The sequence below is a fragment of the Geotrypetes seraphini genome, chromosome 9 (assembly GCF_902459505.1).
Source record: "Geotrypetes seraphini chromosome 9, aGeoSer1.1, whole genome shotgun sequence".
In the NCBI taxonomy this organism is placed as follows: Eukaryota; Metazoa; Chordata; class Amphibia; order Gymnophiona; family Dermophiidae; genus Geotrypetes; species Geotrypetes seraphini.
Window position 1 is genome coordinate 157,757,525 of NC_047092.1, and position 19,849 is coordinate 157,777,373.

At 41.6% G+C, this 19,849-nt stretch overlaps 2 protein-coding genes across 7 annotated transcripts in view; one reads left to right on the forward strand and one right to left on the reverse strand.

Annotated features, from left to right (window-relative positions):
* Window positions 1–8,119, reverse strand: part of CLRN1 (clarin 1) — a 31,797-nt gene extending 23,678 nt beyond the window's left edge. Inside the window, exon 1 of the mRNA XM_033957617.1 lies at window positions 7,867–8,119. Within this exon, the coding sequence (XP_033813508.1) occupies window positions 7,867–8,119 (253 nt within the window). The remainder of the gene's footprint in view (window positions 1–7,866) is intronic.
* Window positions 8,120–15,064: 6,945 nt separating this feature from the next.
* The window catches only part of MED12L (mediator complex subunit 12L), a 388,873-nt gene continuing 384,088 nt past the window's right edge, over window positions 15,065–19,849 (forward strand). For 4 of the 6 annotated variants that reach the window (XM_033957964.1, XM_033957968.1, XM_033957967.1 and 1 more), the window contains exons 1-2: window positions 15,065–15,260; window positions 16,204–16,380. In XM_033957964.1, the coding sequence (XP_033813855.1) occupies window positions 16,282–16,380 (99 nt within the window). In that variant the 5' untranslated portion in view covers window positions 15,065–15,260; window positions 16,204–16,281. Of the gene's footprint in view, window positions 15,261–15,328; window positions 15,423–15,466; window positions 15,588–16,203; window positions 16,381–19,849 lie in introns of those variants that run through there. The other 2 variants (XM_033957966.1, XM_033957965.1) reach the window with 2 other exon arrangements.

The window sequence follows — 19,849 nt, forward strand, 5'->3', positions numbered from 1 at the left end:
GCTGGGTTGGAGGGCAGAGGGGAGAACAGGACAATCAAGCCATTGTGACATCACTGATGAGGTTGGCTCTTATTGGTGGAATGAGGCATTATGGCATCACAATCTCAGCTCTGCTTCCCAAAGACAAACAGGATGTCATGGTTACAGTTAAGCCAGTGGTCTCAAACTCAAACCCTTTGCAGGGCCACATTTTGGATTTGTAGGTACTTGGAGGGCCTCAGAAAAAATAGTTAATGTCTTATTAAAGAAATGACGATTTTGCATGAGGTAAAACTCTTTAGTTAGATCTTTCCATTACTCTGTCAGAAGCTACTTTCAAGTCTTTTGCTCTTGCTATTCGCAAGGTCACAATTAATGTAGCCAGTTGGGAGCTCCAATATAAATTTGTTCTTCGTCTACATATATCTCCACGACGGGCCTATTTGGCTGGAATAGCTCAGACCTCCGGCTGTCCTAAGTGTGGATGCAGGGAAGCCACTTTGGGACATATGTTCTGGCAGTGCCCTCCGGTGCAACATTTTTGGGATCAGCTGTTGCGGGCTCTCTCGTCTCTCTGGAAGTGCGGAGTAAAGCTGGAGGCGAATGTCCTTTTTGATGTTTTCTCTCTGCAATCTCCTACTCCAAAGGGCTACCCTGCTTTTCTTCAACGGGCAATGCTTCAAGGGAAAAAAAAAAAGACTATCTTGTTGCTTTGGCTGGAGCAGCGGGCCCCTGCTCTTCACTTATGGGGACAGCATATGACCACTTTGCTGAAAATGGAGCGCACTCAGCTCAAAACTCTGAAATCTGCAGTTTTTGCACATTTGGGGTCCCTTCTGGAACTCCTTTTCCCCCGTCGCAAGGAGTAGACTTTTGAACTTCTGAGCTGCTGTGCACGCGATGCATCTTCTGTTTATGCTATTTCCTCTTGTCCTTATCTTTCTTTTTTTTAATTTTTTTCCTTCCCTCTCTCTCCTTTATTTCTTTGCTCTCTTGCCTTGGGGTGGGTGGCTGGTTGATTGATGGGGGCGGATGGGGTGGGCTGGGATTGAAACTGTAAAATGTTTGAGCTTGCTATTTACTGGCTGTGATACTCTTTTTTTTTTTTTTGTATTGCTGGTTCACGTGTTGGCTGTGTTTGTTTTCTGTTGCTCAATAAATATGATTTAAGCATAAATCTTTCCTTTTGGCTAAGTCTTAATAATAATATTGTCATTTATAGCTAAAGAGACATATGATCAAGAAACTGTTTTATTTTACTTTTGTGATTATGATAAACATACCGAGGGCCTCAAAATAGTACCTGGCAGGCCACATGTGGCTACAGGGCCGCGGGTTTGAGACCACCGATCTAGTGTGCTCCCTCTATCCAATTCTCTGGTCACCCAGTCAAAGAAATTGATCAAATTTGTCTGACAAGACCTGCCTCTAGTGAATCCATGTTGCGTTCGGTCCTGTAATCCACCGGATTCCAGAAACACCACCATTCTCTGTTTTAAAAGCATTTCCATTAATTTGCTTACCACAGAAGTCAGACTTACTGGCCTGTAATTCCCTACTCCTTCCTTAGTTCCACTTTTGTGTAGAGAGACCACATCCGCCCTTCTCCAGTCCTCCAATACCACTCCCGACTCTAAAGAAGCATTGAAACCAGAACTTCCCTAAGTTCCTTCAGCACTCTCGGATGTACAACATCCGTCCCCCACTCACAGCAGTGCTTTAGCAGTTTCTGTGTGTGCTAATATCTGCATTAATCAATAATCACACAGGAACTGTTAAACCTTACCACAAGTTAGTAAATAGGCCTTTAAATATTTTATGGGATCTGGCACTAGACAGTAGTCTTCATTTGGGTGAGTAACATGCATATTTTAAAATTTCTGATTGTATGCATGCATGAACAGTATATATTCTCATTTCAACTTGCATTCGTTGTTTAGAGTTGGTATATACATTTCGATACATATAAAATACTTTAAGAACTATGGTAAGAGTATTTTTCAATTTATATCTATGTGGTGGTGGCTGAAGAAAAGTTATCATTCCGAGTCACTGCCAAAACTCTTTGGTAGAAAATTTTGTGCACGCACAAACATAAGAAGTTGCCTCCGCTGGGTCAGACCAGAGGTCCATCACGCCCAGCAGTCCGCTCCCGCGGCGGCCCATCAGATCCATGACCTGTAAGGTGACTGGCGTCTAAGTCCTTTTAATTTCCTTAGCCTTATCTCTACCTCTATCTGTATCCCTCAACCCCCATGTCCTTCAGGAAATTATCCAATCCTTCCTTGAAGCCCGGTAGGGTACTTTGTCCTATTAAACCTCTGGAAGCGCAGTTGATGATGGATTAGGCAGGCCACTGTTTCATCCTATCATTCATCATGTGATCCTCAGCATTGTTCTCAGTTTCTGAGCTGTGTTACAAGGGGAAACTCTAGCTATTTTGTTACCTTAATGAAGAGAAGCTAAAATCCTCCCTGGTCATTCAGCTGAGTCCATTGCTGTATCATCCCTAGCTCAGAATAAATTTGTCTAGAAGTGCCCCGATGATTTGGAATCCAATAAAGCTTCCAAGTTAATGTATTGTATCCAAAGGGTAAAGAGGAACAATTTCATGAATGCAGAGGCTGAACATTCCTATGGATTTTGTCAATGTTACACTTAAAGTTTCCACTGCTTTAGAGAAGAATGTTTCACAGTTTGTATGATAAAACAGGCGAAATATAATCAACTAAACTATTCTCAATTTTTGCAACAAATAAATCAAAATCAAACAAATTGTAACTAACGGCCTCTTTTACAAAGCCGCGCGGCAACAGCCCCGAAGCCCTTTAAATCTCTATGGGCTTCCGGGCCGCTAGCGCGGCTTTGTAAAAGAGGCCGTAAATGCTCTAATGTAATTCATATGACATAATTACATTTATGATGAATTATTAATTCATCATCCTATATATTACAAAATGCTGCATTCTGAGAACAGAAATCCACAGTGTGTGTGTGTTTGGGGGGAGGGCAGTGGGTAAGATTATGATTTACATTACCTAGGAGAGACCTCAGAGTGATCATTACTTCTAAGTGGCAAAACAGTGTGACCAGAGAGACTTCAGTCATTGGCATAGCAAGAGTGAGTGGCGCCCCTCCTCCACCCTCTTCTCTACCCCCCTCTGCTCCTTACCTAGCACCATGCCGCATGCGCATCCCCTTCCCTGTACCTTTTTAATTTTCCAGGTGCGAGCAACCTCACAAACTTGCTGCCTACATTGTTTAGGCTATCCCTCTATCGTTACTGGTGCCGGGGAGGGGGGGGGGGGAGACGGGTTGCTTGGGCTGCTGAGCTGATCGCAGTAGCTGCGATCAGCTCAGCGGCCAGATTCAGAATTTATACCCGTTTTGACTTGGTCTAAGTCAAAATGTATAAGTTCTGTCTGGCAACCTGGCAAACCTTTTTGGTTATGGCTGCCAGACGACTAAGTCTAGGTCGGCCCACCTCCTGCCCTATCCACTTCTCTAAAAACGTCCCTTTTCACTCTAGGCATACAGAGGCAGGGTAAAGGCCTAAGCTGGTTTTAGACACGTCTTTGATTAGCGGTACTTGGACGATCTGTCTTTTTGATTGTCCAAGTACTGACTTAGGCCACTTTTTTGAAATTTGTTTTTTTAAATTATGAGCCCCTATACGTTCAATGTTTAAGATCTCCTCTCTTTCCCAATCAAGGACAACCTTTCTGCAAAAAAATAACAAAACAATTCCTTAGAAGCGACCGCCTCTATCCACTCTCTCTATTAACATTTAATTTTATCTTGATGTATTTTTCACTCCCTTATGTCCAATTAGTCCTGTCAATCTAATCAACCTGCCCTTCATTTAATTTTAATTGCTATATTTCATTTTACTGTATACATTTTTATTAGACATCACTTGTAAACCATTTAGTTATTTTCATGATAAATGGTATATCAAATATGAAATAAACTTGGACTTGACTACTTTTAAGAAACTTTTGAAATGATATCTATTTTGTAAAATGAAATAGGAGCATTGAGTGCTTATGTTTATTTTAGGATTTGAATGATGTTTTTATGGGGAGGATTTGTAATTGTTTGCTATTTATGAATGTTTGTAATGATTAATATGTATGTATTTATGTAACTTACTTTGATAAATGAATAAACTATAAATTTCTGGAGGAGTAAGGGGAGGGGGCATGCCTTCATGTCTCCAGTGGTCATCTAAACTAAACTTTAAGTTTATATACCGCATCCTCTCCATAATTATAGAGCTCTGCACGGTTTACAAGAGTTTAATAAAGGAAGGAGTAGCATAGAGGGTTTGGATGTTGAGTCCAGGGGGGAAGAGAACATTACAGTTTGGCATTTATTCATTACCAAAAGCCTCAAACGCACAGTTTTGCCCTGGACGTTTTCTGCAATCTTCAATTACTGCACAACGTCCAAATCATAAGTCTGCCGTAATCCTGCCCAATAGAAACCACAAGCAGCAGCAATAACACGGTCTAATAGACCCTCAAAGTAGATCACTCTGTTTCAAGCACTGGACTACCAATCATATCATACAATAACACTATAATATAATTCAATTGAAAGGGGGAGTCTCAGTGTGAAGACACAGCGAAAGGAGAACGAACTCCAACGCTCACATACTGAGGTGAAGGTCTAATAACCTTCACCTGCACACCATCATCGAGTCCCTCCTGTGTGTACCCACCAACCAAATCCAAAAATAAGGTGACTAACTAAGCAGTGATAAAAATCAATCACATATTCACAGTGCTTAAAACAAGGAAAATACTTTGAAAGTCCCCCAGCTGACTCCCAGGCTCAAATAAAGAAAATTTAGTTTGTAGACATAGTCCGGAGATGAAGACATGGGCAGGGCAAAACAGTCCACTGCCCCATCAAGTTGAATTAAGGTTCTACCAGCCCAGTTTCGGAGACTCAAGGTCCCTTCCTCAGGAACCTGTGACTTTGGATGGACAGCACTCATTCAGCCATGAGCGGCGAGTAAAGCAGACAAGCCAGTGTGGAAAGAGTACCTGAATAAATTGAGTCATTCCTTATCCAATGATAAAGTCAAGAAAATAACCACAGTAGATGGAACCAGTCAGCTGGAACCTTCCAAAATAGATGAAACATCTAGAAGATTCATTTCCATATTATCTTCTGCTTGTAGTGAAAAAATTTATGACTTTTAATATTGTATGGTTTAATAATTACAGGCACCAATTGCAGTTTAGTTGACAAAAGCTATTTAAAAACAAAACCATAGACTATAATTTGTAGCATGAAAACAATCTTTTGTTACTATAAATGACTTATGAACCTCATCAGTGGAGAGCTGAATTTTGCAGGTGGCACAAAACTGAGAAAAAAGTGTCTTTACTACACAGAGCTTCTATTGGAGCCAAATGTACATAAGAACAGCCTTACTGGGTCAGACCACAAAGGTTCATCAAGCCCAGAAGCCCGTTTTCACGGTGGCCAATCCAAGTCACTAGTACCTGGCCAAAACCCAAAGAGCAGTAATCTTCCATGCTACCGATCCAGGGCAAGCAATGTCTTGCCCCATTTCTTTCTCAATAATAGACTATGGACTTTTCGTCCAGGAAATTGTCCAAACCCTTCTTGAAACCAGCTACGCTATCCACTCTTACCACAAAATGTGCTCTTACTTTCCCATTAATCATCGTTGGGAAAAATGCTTAGTAGGTATGGCTCTAGCTAGTGATTTTCTTAGGCCATCTCCACTATTATTTATTTATTTCTTATTTTAAACATTTATTAGTCACCTAATTTTTTTTAAAAAAAAATTAAGTTGCACGTGGAATTTGCCTAGGCGTCACCATAAAAGGCACTGTTTATAGAATTATCATTTATGTTTGCCTCCCAGGTAGGTTACTGCACACTGTGCAATTAGCTCAGCATGCTACAATTAGATTCATTACCATCATGAGATAAGGAGATCACCTAACGGTACTCAGGAGGGAATTCATTAATGGGCTACTGTTAAGACGGATTATTTTACCACAAGATATGCTAGTTTGGCACAGGGTCTCATTTTATCCAATAAAACCTTGCAGCTTGATAAAAGGGGGAGTGAGTTTGGGAGGAAAAACCTTTTTGGCTACAACCTCTCTTAGGACAGCTTTGGCACCAGACATCAGTGTTAGAGAAAGCTTTGCCTCAATGTACATGTATTCGCCCGATTCAGGACTATTTTCATTTACTTTGAAAAATGTGGAATTTTTATGTTTGTATTTTTTCTTAATGTGATGATATGATTGTTTTGAAGGACTGGAAATCACCGTATTTCCTCTTGTTGTTTTATCGCTTTTATTTGATGTGTTACAAGTATATGCTTTTAAATGTTTTATTATATTGTTGCTGGTTTGCTTTGAACATGCACATTAGCCTCCCCTCTGGCCTCTAGGGCTGAGGAAATGTTGAGGTGCTGTTGGTCAGGAGAAAATCCCTTTCAGAGCAGCAGCTTACCAAAGTATAGTAGTGTGGATTCTGCACAACCCAAGAGACATAAGGTGGAGTCACAGAACTCTCTAGTGAAGCCTTTTCTCATGAATTTGTTAATTTGATATGGAAAGCTTATTTGGATAGCCAGGATCCTCATAGGAGGTCTGGCAGTGAGCCAGAGGTCCCATAGAATAAAGCTACACCCTCAGCACCCTGAGATTGTGGGTTCAAAGCCACGCTGCTCCCCCTTTATGAAGCCACATTATGCTTTTTTATCGCCAGCCACGAAGGTATTAGCTCTGCTAATACTACTGCGGCTGGTGATAAAAATGCCTAACATGGTTTGGGAGCCTTTAATCCCTCCCCCCCATTGCCCCCAGGTACATTAGATAGATTGCCAGCCTGCCAGGACAGACAGAGAAAAATTCTTGAGTACCTGAATAAATTGATGTAAACCATTCTGAGATCCCCTGGGAGAGCTGTATACAAAACCATAGCATGATTTTTAGCGCCGGCGTGGCGGTAACAGCTCCAACACTCAAAGAATTCCTATGATCATTGGAGCTGTTTCCGCCGTGGCCAGCGCTACAAACAGCACTATAGTTTTGTAAAAGGTGTGTGGGGGGGGGAGATAAATAAATAAACAAACACTGCAACTGTAATGGCAAGAAATTTAGTAGTCCTTTTACTAAGGAGCGATAGCCGATTTAGCGCACGTTAAAAATTAGCGCATGCTAAATGCTAATGCGCACCAACGCATCCATAGAATATAATGGACACGTTAGCACGCGCTAAAACGGCTAGTGTGCCTTAGTAAAAGGACCCCTAAATTAAAAAATATATTTTTTAAAATTATAGATATCACTGCTATTCTCCAAAGCATTCTATTAAATATAAGAAAAATGTTGTGCCAAGCAAATCATGAAAACAGCGTATCAGAAAACTGCGAGTGGGGTCCTTAACAGGTAGCTGCATAATTTGTAAAAGCAATTCATTGCAGAGAACATTTCCTGTAATTGATAATTACAGTGTATAAAGGCTGAGAATGTTACCTATAAAAATAGATTATGTGCTAAGGTTCTAGTCCTATCACATATCTTCACAAGCATTGTTTTCCATGGCAGCCCATATCAGAAACGCTTGCAAAATGTGCTTGTTGTAGGTTGACATGCTAAAATATCTGGGACCCTTTAACAAAGCCACGGTGAATGCACCAAAGCCCCATTTGATTCCTATGAGCTTCGGTGCATTTACCGCGGTAGCATCCCTATCGCTGCTTTGTCAAAGGGGCCTTTTATACTAGATGAGACAAAAAAATATACAAAGTTATATCAGCCATGCTTTTGGTAGCTTGAAACTCCTTCAGATTATTCAATTAAACATTTCCACACTTTATGTACTTACATGAAAACCTGAACGGTCTGCTGCCTAGCCCACACTGCCTAACCCACTGCCCATGGAAAAGCCCAAACTGAACTTTGCCAATAAACTTCTGCAGTTCTTCTTCTGTTGCATTCACAAGCAAGGCTCCAGTTTTGCAAAGTATTGTCCCGCTGAGCCACTGCTGGGTTCCAATAGCCGCTGTGACACCCAGAGCACAGGCAAAGCTTAGTACACCTGCCATGCAAAATATCACTTTCTTCTGCTGGTTTGGCATCCTGAACAGCAAGCTCTTTCAGGAAAACCCAAACCATTAATGGATGTAATTGCCTTGTAATTCAAAGACTCATCACGCAGCAAGCTGAAAAGTGATCACAGCATCCATACAGAATTTTAATTCGCAAGCCTGCCAGAGTCCTTTTCTTCGCTGAGCTCCAGCCACTATGGAAGCAAGAGATGGACTTTCCAAAGAGATTTTAGATTCCTGTTTTCATACACCAGTTGAGGAACCGATACCTAATTTTCAAACCATTCTCACAATAGGCAGGCTGCCACCTACAAACAGCTTGTCTGCATCTCCTTTCAGTTACTTGGTAACCGATGAAACCTCTTTATAATTTGATGAATGCCTCCACACTCCTCAGCAGTCTTTGGTCTGATTGGATGAACAGTAATTGCCAGAAACTGCACATCGTCTGAGATGCAAATTTTTTTTTTTCTCTGCATTTCATCTTCCTTGGAGACATATTACATTTTATAATTTACAGTTATAGCAATCTCTTTCTTTTACTGACTTAGAGACATATGCACAGGCGATGGGATGCAGGGTAAATGACTATAGCCACATGGAGAAATTTAAAGTTAACTTAGCATCATCTTATCTGTCCAGATTAACAGTTCTTACCCTTAAAGTATGTCTCTTAAGTTACCAATAAGGTCTATGGGCTAGATTAAAAAAAAAACAACAAAACGCTAAAAAACTGACTGGCTGCAATAGTAGCTATTGTAAAAAAGCGAATCATTCTCCAAAAATGCTCATGCAAATGAGGTTGGCAGAGAGTAGTGAAGACTCGTTAAATTTGCACATGCCCATTGCTGGTTACAGCAAAAAACCTTGTAGAAAAAAACTTTAATTTAAAAGAACTTCGTTGGATGTTCATGTTGAACTCCATGGCCCCGGAGGGTTTAAATGAAACAGCTGATTGGCTAGCCCAAGTTGATCTTAGTTACTAACTTGCGGACATGACGTCAGGGGTAGTGACTATTTCAGTGAGTGGAAAGACGCCGCGGCCATCTTTCGGACACCGCTTGTCACAATAGTTAGGAACATTTAATGATACAGGTATGTGTTTGATACAATGCTTTTCAATATAGTAACTGAACAGTAACTTTCAAGTTTTTTACTGGTAGGGGTTTAAATAGCATGTTTTGTGTTTTCCCTAGTGCCCCATGCCTTGATAAAGATCGGCGAAACGCGTTGGCAGAGGGGAGCGCTCTATTTGAACGCTGGAGAAAGTATATCCAACACAACATGATTTAAATAACTAATTGAAAGAAGCTAAGTTACCTTTTACTACATAATTTATATGGAACAGTTGAAATTTGCATTTAAGTATAAAAGTATAAAAATGAACGTAAAAAAAAGCACAAAAAATATCACTTTGATAAAGATATAGGGGATGAATGAAGAATTGACAGACCTTTGAGGTATTTTTACTTCAATTGGTCAATCTGACACCCCATATCGGCATATTCTAGATCACTGGAATTTTGTTATTTTGTTGATTTTGTCCTTGTTTACATTCAAGATTTGTGAGAATGGTTACAGTGATGGGCACATGCACAGAATAACCAAAAAACAAACAAAACCTCCAACAACAACAGTGAGAGAGATGCCCAATGTCTCCCGCTGCCAACCAACACCCTCCCAATTCCCCTCGGCAGTGGTAGAGATGCCCAATGTCTCCCACTGCAAACCAACACCCCCCCCAATTCCCCTCGGCAGTGGGAGAGATGCCCAATCTCTCCCGCCCAACCAATAACCTCCTCCTAACACCCCCTAAATCCCCTCAGCAGTGGGAGAGTTGCCCACGCAATCGCCCCCATGCAACCCCCCACCCCTTATTTTCAGATGACTGACTGGAGGGTTACTCCCTCTGGCCAGCTGGCCTGCCTCTTCAAAATGGTAGGCCTTTCCCTCCCTGATGCATTCTGGGAAGCACCGGGGAGGGGCCTGAGACTCTCATTGGCCCAGGTTGTTTAAGGCCCCTCCTATGGGTGGGGCCTTACGTGTCTGGGCCAATCAGAGCACTAACAGAAAGGCTTCAAAGCAGCGGGAGTGGTGGTGTGCATATGTCCTGCATACAAATGTCACCACGGGAGTGTCGGCACGCCAAAGTCCGACGTGCTTATGACGGTCTACCGTATTCTTATGTGTATTCTGTTTTTTAAATTATGATTAATTTGAACTATGTCTCCTTTGTTATGATTATTATTATTATTTCATGGAAATTTGTTGTATTATTTATGAAAAAATAAATCCATTTGAAAAAGAAAAGTATGTGCCAGTAGATGCCTAAGAAGGTAGACGTCATAATTGCATCTAAGAAGGCATCTATAAGAGACACCATCAACAACTGCTATCATATCAAGCAGCCATATGGGGTAAAGACCTAGGAAAACTAATCGCGCACACAAACAACTATGAAGAATTCAGGAAACACCTAAAAACCTACCTATTCCTGAAATACCTAGGCAACGAACTGGAACATCAACCCCTCTCATAACATCACCACATACCTGAACTTGCAAACTGTTAACCCAACCCCCAATCACTAAATATGAACACTCTATTCAACTTACGGAACATTTCTACTTCTGTGTAACAACTTGGCACTTCCTGGCCTTGCAACACACAAACTGACGTTAACATTATTAATGTTATCAGATGTACACCGCTATACTCTTTAATTCGTTGTACGAGATATTCACTGCTATACTCTTCAATTCGCTGTACGTAAAGTTTCTCTTTATTTTTATTGTATTTACAGTTTCTTTTATTGTAAACAGTTTCTTATATTGTAAACCGCCTAGAAGTCGCAAGATTGTTGGCGGTATATAAAAATAAAGTTATTATTATTATTATTATCTAACAGCGTGGTTAGGGGCAGAGATGACATTAGGTACCATTAGGCATGATTCTGAAAAGAACTGAGGTGCCTGCACTGTAGTCCTGCAAAACCCTGGCAAACGCCTAAGTCTTGTGGTAGGTACCATTAGCCGATTCTTTAAATGGTGCCTAAGCGTGACTGACATGCGGCCGGTGCTGTTTTTGTAGGCAGCTGTTGATTTAGGTGCCATTTACAGAATCTGGACCTATGAGTATAGCTGTACCAAACTGCATTTGTTTTTTACTATTTAGTTGAATACAAATAATGAAAAGCATTATTCAGATGAATATGTACGAGGGAATAAGCACTGGGCTTTAATAAAAGAAACAATGTGAAATTAAAAAATAAATTGCAGGACTCGTTACTGTGGTTTTGCAAAAGGGGCCCTTTATCACCTAGGCATACTCTGGCATAAGGAAATCACTCCCAACCCGGTATTTTTAACTGGCTGCCGGAGCTTTGTGCATCCTGTCTTCAGTCTTTCTTTCCTTACTCTCCCCTAGTATTCTCTCTCTCCTTCCTTTCTCCCTTCCTCCCTGGGGGCACATTAGTCAGCAAGCCTATGGAAAACATTTTGGCTGTCATGACAGGGCTCTGATGCCATCGCTTTTGAAACAGGAACTCTGGAGGGAGTGGGCCTTCAGCATGTGCTGTGCATATACCAAGGCCCCAATATGTCTTCCACAGACTGTTGGTTTGGTGCTCTCCTCCCAAACTGTGCTGCCTTAGGCAGATGCCTAGTCCTCCTAGTGGTTTGGACAGCCCATCTTTGTATATAAAGCTGAATCAGAATTTATCCATTTATGTAGCTGCACTTTTAATACGATATCCTTCAATGTACTGTGATACGTCTCAGAAACATAATTTTTAAAATTTTTAATTATGACCGGGATAGCCATGCAAATGATTACTCGCAATTGGAAGAATTGGGATCACCTTAGTTTTCCTTTTTGGTGGGCGAGCTTATGCTTAACTTATAAGTATGAGAAAATGAATGCTGACATGCTGGGGCATAATAAGATATTCAAATTAGTTTGGGGTTCATTGACGTCTTTTGTAGATTTGTTATAGTTGTCCTTTATCTTTATTTTCCGTTGTTTTACAACCACACATCCAGGGGCGGGTGGGAGTAGGATATATCTTTTGTTTTGGTATTATTCCTGATGGTAATGCTAGATGGGGGAGGGAATTTTATTTTTGTAAAGATACTGATTGATTATAAGTGCTTGGTTGATTATTATTATTGGTATATAAATTGTATTGCACTTTTTGTTGGCATTAAAAACTAAATAAAGTAAAAAAAAATTTAATGAGGTGACAGCTTTATAAAAATCATCTAGTTGAGGAAACCAAGAGTAAAAAATCTCAATTATGTTTTTCTTTTTCTCAAATAATATTAACCGTTAATTTTCATATGTCCTTATTTCTTTGTTCTGAATTGTATAAATGTAAATTGAAAGTGTTATATTTCATTAAAAAGTGTAAGGTATTCACAGAGTGGACTCGAAGCACAGTGGAGCCAAGTTTGGCATCGGTGTCTCCTTCCCTGCCCATGATCTGGTGATAAAGGTAAGCGTTTTGAACAATATGCAGCTGAAAAATTACCATATAGACAGGGACAATTGACTAAAACCCTTTGGTCCCCCATTGACAAATACTTGCAATCTATGTAATCATTTTGGTATATATGATAATTATTTATTTAAGTATGTTATACTTTGCAGAGTTATGTTCTGAGGCTTTTGTGAACTCTGATGATTCTTGAATGTAATTTTGTTTATGTTCTCATTCAATAAAAAGATTGGAACTTAAAAAAAAAAAGGATGCCAAAATCCCAAATTCTGGGTCCAACATCTCTTCCTCTCCTTAACTCCACCTGCAGGGGGGAGGGAAGTGAGAGGGACTGGGAGAGATGCCAGGCTGGGATTTTGGTGTCTTTTAATCACTGGTGCCCTAAGCCAGTACCTCATCTGATCCATAGGTAGAGCCATCCTGGGAGTTCACCTAAAATATACTCCCTTCTTACATTAAACATCAAAAAAAGGTTTGGATGCTTTTAAGAAACTATTGAAAAGACATCTGTCTTGTATGAAACACACAGTATGAGACCTTGGTTGTTGAAAACCTGAGTTGTATTAGGTTGCTCGAGATTGATTTTTGGCATAGAAGTGACTGGTGCTGCTATTTTTGTCAGGCTGGTATTTTATTTTGATTTTATGCTGAATATGATGCATATTTTTATTCTTTTTGTTTCTTTGTAAGATGTCTGAAATGTTTGTGAAGTACTGTTGTACTTCGCCTTGTAAAAGGAGGATTATAAATAAACAAACAAACAAAAAAATGTTTACTGTAAATTGTTTTCTTTTGCAAGGATTCCAATTCACTTTTTAAATCTGACACCTATGGACTGTTGTGTGAAGTCTCTCTTTTAACAGTAATATTCAATTGAAAAGGGGATTTGATCAGGACAAGTTCCCCTTGACATGTTGAGAAAGTAGTTCATAAGAGAGGATTAGAAGATAACAAGCAGATGGAAGATGCTTCCCAAAAGCTCATATACCAGTAATAGTGAAACCTGAGAGTTCTGCCCACTTGGAGGAAAGGGACAGAGAATGCTGCTCTCTATCCCTAAAACTGCACACTCTCTACCCAGGTATTTCCCCTAGTTAGAGAAGCAGCAACAACTGCTGTGGGTATGGCCTGCATTTCTTCTTGGGTTCTGCTCTGGACTGAGAAGAGCTGGAAGTAGAAAGCAAGAGAGGAGATAGGCGAGTTATAAATTAATGTCCATAGGACAATTCCTATACTATCCGTTTGTTTAATTCCATTGGCAACAGCCTTTAGAGAAAAGCTCATACAGGACCAGTGCTACCAGTGAGTATCATCTGAGCTCTTCAGCCCCTGGCATGCAAATGAGGCTGTGCATCTCCCACGGGCCGCTAGGTGTGTACTATGCCTTTCCCTTTCACTGGTGTAAACCAGGCGCTATATTTTCATAGAGAATATAGTTTTTATCGTTTTTGAGTGCGCTTCGTTTATAGCAGTGGTCTCAAACTCGCGGCCCGGGGGCCATATGCGGCTCGCCAGGTCCTATTGTGAGATCCTCGGTATGTTTATTATAATCACAAAAGTAAAATAAAACAGTTTCTTGATCATATGTCTCTTTAACTATAAATTACAATATTATTATTAAGACTTAACCAAAAGGAAAGATTTATAAACTATAAAGAGTTTTACCTCATACAAAAATGTCATTTCTTTAATAAGAGATTAACTATTTTTTTCTGAGGCCCTCCAAGTACCTACAAATCCAAAATGTGGCCCTGCAAAAGGTTTGAGTTTGAGACCACTGGCTTAACTGTAACCATGACATTCTGTTTGCCTTTGGGAAGCAGAGCTGAGCTTGTGATGTCATAATGCCTCATTCCACCAATAAGAGCCAGCCTCAACAGTGATGTCACAATGGCTTGATTGTCCTGTTCTTCCCTCTGCCCTCCAATCCAGCCAGCAGATTAACTGTTCCCCTTAACTCAGTGGTCTCAAACTCACGGCCGCCAGGTACTATTGTGAGGCCCTCGGTATGTTTATCATAATCACAAAAGTAAAATAAAACAGTTTCTTGATCATATGTCTCTTTAGCTATAAATTACAATATTATTATTAGCCAAAAGGAAAGATTTATAAACTATAAAGAGTTTAACCTCATGCAAAATTGTCATTTCTTTAATAAGACATTAACTATTTTTTCTGAGGCCCTTCAAGTACCTACAAATCCAAAATGTGGCCCTGCAAAGGGTTTGAGTTTGAGACCACTGGTTTATAGCATAAAAAGATAAAAGAGAGGTGGAGATGCCGGTGGTGCTGCTACTTTGGCTCCCGCTGGCGACGTTTCTGCACGTTACCTCTTCATTTCCCAATGCAATTTAAATTAAAACAAAAAAAAGGTCCAGAGGGACTCCATCACTTGCAGAGACCGCGGTGTCCACAGAGCGCGTTAAGGCTCCGGGGGAGGAGTGAACTCGAACAGTCCCAGAGGAACCCCCCCCCCCTAGTCTCCCCCAGCAGCGGCGGAGAGGCAGCAGCCGGAGGCTTCCTCTCCTCCCCTTCGTCTTTTAATTGCTCTGACGTAGTCGGCGAGAGGGTCGGTGTCAGGCGAGGCAGCGCCGGTTTTGCAGCGCGCGTCCGGCCCCGCAGCAGACGGCTAGGAGGGTGGCCGCGCGCCCACCTTCTGCCAGTGCCGAGCTTCAGGTAATTCCCCCCCCCCCACTCTCAATTTGAAACCGGGTTTATTTTGTTTAATAGTTGAAAAATCCCCGAAAAAAGGAGCGCGCCCGGACTCGTTAACGCAGGGCAGGACGCGCAATGGAGGCCCCCGGGAGGCGGAGCGCGTGCCGCAGCGGCGCGCCTCAGGTAAGCGGTGACGCCCGGGTAAACTGTTGCTGCCCCCGGCCAGAGCTGTGCAGACGCGTCTAGCCGGTCTGTGGGGGGATGTCTGAGCCGGAAAGCGAGGAGACGGTGCTTAGCAACCGAGTCCCCCCCTCTCCCTCTCTGAATTTTGCGAATTGCATATTGCAGGTGGATGGCGTCTTGGCACGAGCCCTGTTTCCATCTGCATGGCAAAACTCACCGTCGGTCGAGGAGGGGGGGGGGGGTCTTATTTTACTCCTGCCACGCTTAAGCGAAGGATCCGTGTCTGTCCATTACTTTGAGGTCACGCTGACAGGAAGTCCCCCCATATCAGAGTCCTAGGGCACGGGGACCCGCACTGGGAGGGAGGGGGAGGGGTTCTCTTCCCATATGCTCTCAATTTCTTATTTGCTATATTGCAAATCTTGAAACAAGAACAACAAAAATCTAAGCGGTTTACAATCTATAATAAAATGAACCGGGGGGGGACAGGAGGCGGCCTAGGTTCCACTTCCCCCAAATTTATAAGGGATGGGGGAGTCGGGTTGTGACGATGATTTTCTTAAAAAGTCGTGACCGCGCGAACAACGTGCAGCCCAAGTGGCCGATTCCAGCTTGCCACTTGTCCTCCAGTCGCTCGCGGAAGTTGGTTGCTCTGTCGCTTGTGGCCGTTGTTAGCATCCGGTCCAGAAGAGCTCATTAGAGCCGGCGTGAAGGGATCCCACAGCTTGCAGTTAATTCTTCGCCCTGTGTGTTCTCTCTCTCTCTCTCTCTGTGTTCCCAGGCTGCAGAGTGCTGCTCCCTGCTGCTCAGTTGCTCCATCTCCCGCTCTCATTCATTTTGCCGGCGAACATGAAAGATCATGGCCGCCTTCGGGCTTCTGAGTTATGAGCAAAGACCTCTCAAACGCCCCCGGCTGGGGCCGCCCGACGTCTATCCCCAGGACCCGAAACAGAAGGAGGTAAGATCTCGCCCTCGCTGGCGTGTCTGACTGCTCTGGGTTAGGCTGCCGGAGCGGAGAGATGGATGGATGCGGATGTCAGTCAGGGCGAGGAATTCAGCTGGAGACAGAGCTGATCCGTCTGGGCCTGATCCCTCCCTCATTTCACTTTTCTTTTGCACTGCATCAAATCCTCTGACTCTGACAAAAAAAAAAATAAGAAGGGCATCCTCTACTGCAGTGGTCTCAATCTCAAACCCTTAGCAGGGCCACATTTTGGATTTGTAGGTACATGGAGGGCCTCAGAAAAAAATAGTTAATGTCTTATTAAAGAAATGACAATTTTGCATGAGGTAAAACTCTTTATAGTTTATAAATCTTTCCTTTTGGCTAAGTCCTAATAATAATATTGTAATTTAAAGCTAAAGAGACATATGATCAAGAAACTCTTTAATTTTACTTTTGTGATTATGATAAACATACCAAGGGCCTCAAAACAGTACTTGGTGGGCTGCATGTGGCCCCTGGGCTACGAGTTTCAGACCACTGCTCTAGTGCATTGCACTGCTTTATCTTTCCCTCTTCCCATTGAACTGAAATTGAATTCTTCAACCTGTTATCTCTTTTAGAAAGACTTTTGCATTTTCTATATTCTTTGTTAATTATTATTTTCTTTGTATTTTCTCTAAAGTACTCTAGATTGGTGATCCTCTAGTCCAGTGATTCCCAAACCCTGTCCTGGGGGACCCCTGGCCAGCCGGGTTTTCAAGATATCCCTAATGAATATGCATGAGAGAGATTTGCATATAATGGAAGCGACAGGTATGCAAATCTCTCTCATGCATATTCATTAGGGATATCTTGAAAACCCGACTGGCTGGGGGTCCCCCCGGACAGGGTTTGGGAACCACTGCAGTCTAGTCAGCCATTTTTTTAAATTGATCTATGTGTGTTCCCCCCCCCCACTTTAGCTTATCCAAATACATTCAGTTTGGAGCGAACGGGATTCTCATTGATCATCAATAGCACTTTAATTACAGTTGCCTCTGCTTCATTTTTCTTGTCCCCATAGACTTAGGAGGTAAAGTAAATTACAGTAACTATAGGCTGCAATTAAAAACATGTAATTATAATTTGCTGCAATTTGTCATGGGACTTTTTAAGTCACCTGAGCCCCCATCTGTACCTTTTAATAAGGTACTACTACTATTAATTATTTCGACGGTGCTACTAGATGTATACAGCACTGTACAGAGTTACGAAGGAAACGGTCCCTGTTCAAAAGAGCTTACTACAATCTAAACAGACAGACATAATGCATTTAATAAAATATGGAGCCCGTTGACTGCATTTGTTAATATGAAATAATACTAATGTATTTTTCTTTCTTAGATTTCCTTACACATCCAGGGTGGGGGGGGGGAGGGGAGCGAAGGATATTTTGAGGAGTTAATTATTTGAGTATAATGCTGTATAAATATGTACTCATAATTGAGAGGGGGTGGGGGAAATGGTTGTTTTTGCTATTCTATTTGTGTATTGTGGTACATTTTATGTAATCTTCTAATGCAGTGGTTCTTAACCTTGTTGGAGGTACTGAACCCCACCAGTTTCATATGCGTGTTCACCGAACCCTTCTTTATTCCCTTAGTTTTGCCGGAGCTAGACTAGAATTACTCAACTTGGCATTGCAAATCATGCAATTAGGACGCTGCCTCCCATCACGTTCCGTTATACATGTGAATCCATATTGTACATATTCGTCCGACCACTTTCGTATTTTGCTCGACATAGTTAGTAAAGAATTAAAATATTAAGATAGGTATCACACGACGTACCATCACAACAGTTACAATTCGACTACTGTGCGCATCAAATCCCCTGCAGCACAGATAGGCCAAGCGATGTTGCATGATCACCTGCAGCCAATTATGGACAAGCGGGGCGTATCATCACGAATCATAAGCGCTTCGGTCACGTTCAATCATCTATCAGTTAAATCACAAATTTTGATCAGGAATTGATTGATGTAAATAAGGCGTTAGTTACAGATTGATAGATCAAGAAACCGAGTACACGATCAGTCTTGATCAAAATCACTGAATAACTGATAGATGATTGAACGTGACCGAAGCGCTATATGAGTCGGAGGTGTGTTTTGACCTCCGCCGAACCCGCGAGACTAACTCACCGAACCCCTGGGGTTCAGTCGAACCCAGGTTAAGAACCACTGTTCTAATGTTATATTATTTGTAATGCACTGTTAAAGTTTGAAAAACAATAAAGAATTTATTAAAATAAAACCAAAACAAAAAAAAAAACCATACGGAAGCTTCATACAGCATTCTTACCTTGCTTTTCTATTTCTACTGAAATATACAAAGTCTCACTTGGCTTTTAGCAATCAGCCTGGTCAATATTTTGACTGGAATCGCTGGCCACCCAAACTAAAGTTTTTGTGTTGAGATCTGGAAATTGGTTGTGCTGGTGATAGGAATAGTTGGATGGAGAAGCCAAAAAGAAGTAAGGGTTACGATAGTTTGAGTACAGTTTGACAGGTTGTTTGTTTTAAGGCTTTTAAAGCAAAGAGTGCAGAGTCATACATTTGGGGAATTGAAATCCAAGGAGTAAGAAACTGATGTGTACTGGGGAGAGAATGAGTAATTATGTCTGATCTCATGGTAATGAAACGGTGTGTAGTCGAAGTTAAGATCAAAGTAAAAGGTTATTTTAGAGTGCATAGGGAGAGCCAGAACTGGTAGAGAAAAAGAGGCATCGGTGAGACCAAATGAATGTAAACAGGGAGTCAGCTAAATACTTTCTAATAGGCTGGATGCGGTGCAGACTGTATTCCAGAAGCCATAAAAAAAGAGACAGGGACATAGTTATGTATAATAAGGTAATAATGCACATTTTCTTTGCTCCTTAACGCTTGTTAAAACAGCAAAATCGTGTATTATTTTATCATAACACATTAATTTAAGCTATAGTAGGCTATATAACAATGAGATACAATTCATGCAAAATACTTTATGCAATCCAAATAATGCAGCTTGTGTTGATGTTTGGGAGCTGTATATTCACTAGGGGCAGGTCATGCCAGTCCAATCTCATCAGCTTCTTTGATTGGGTGACAGGAAAGCTGGACTCGGGAGAGTCTCTGGACATAGTATACTTGGATTTCAGTAAAGCTTTTGACAGTGTCCCACACCATAGACTATTAAACAAGATGAAATCGATGGGGTTAGGTGAGAAACTAACGGCGTGGGTCAACGATTGGCTGAGTGGAAGACTTCAGAAAGTGGTGGTCAATGGCACCCTCTCTGAGACATCGGAGGTGACTAGCGGTGTGCCTCAGGGCTCAGTCCTGGGACCATCCCTTTTTAACATATTCATAAGGGACTTGACCCGAGGGCTTCAGGGTAAAGTAGCGCTGTTCGCCGACGACGCCAAACTGTGTAATATAGTGGGTGGAAGCAATCCCACGGAT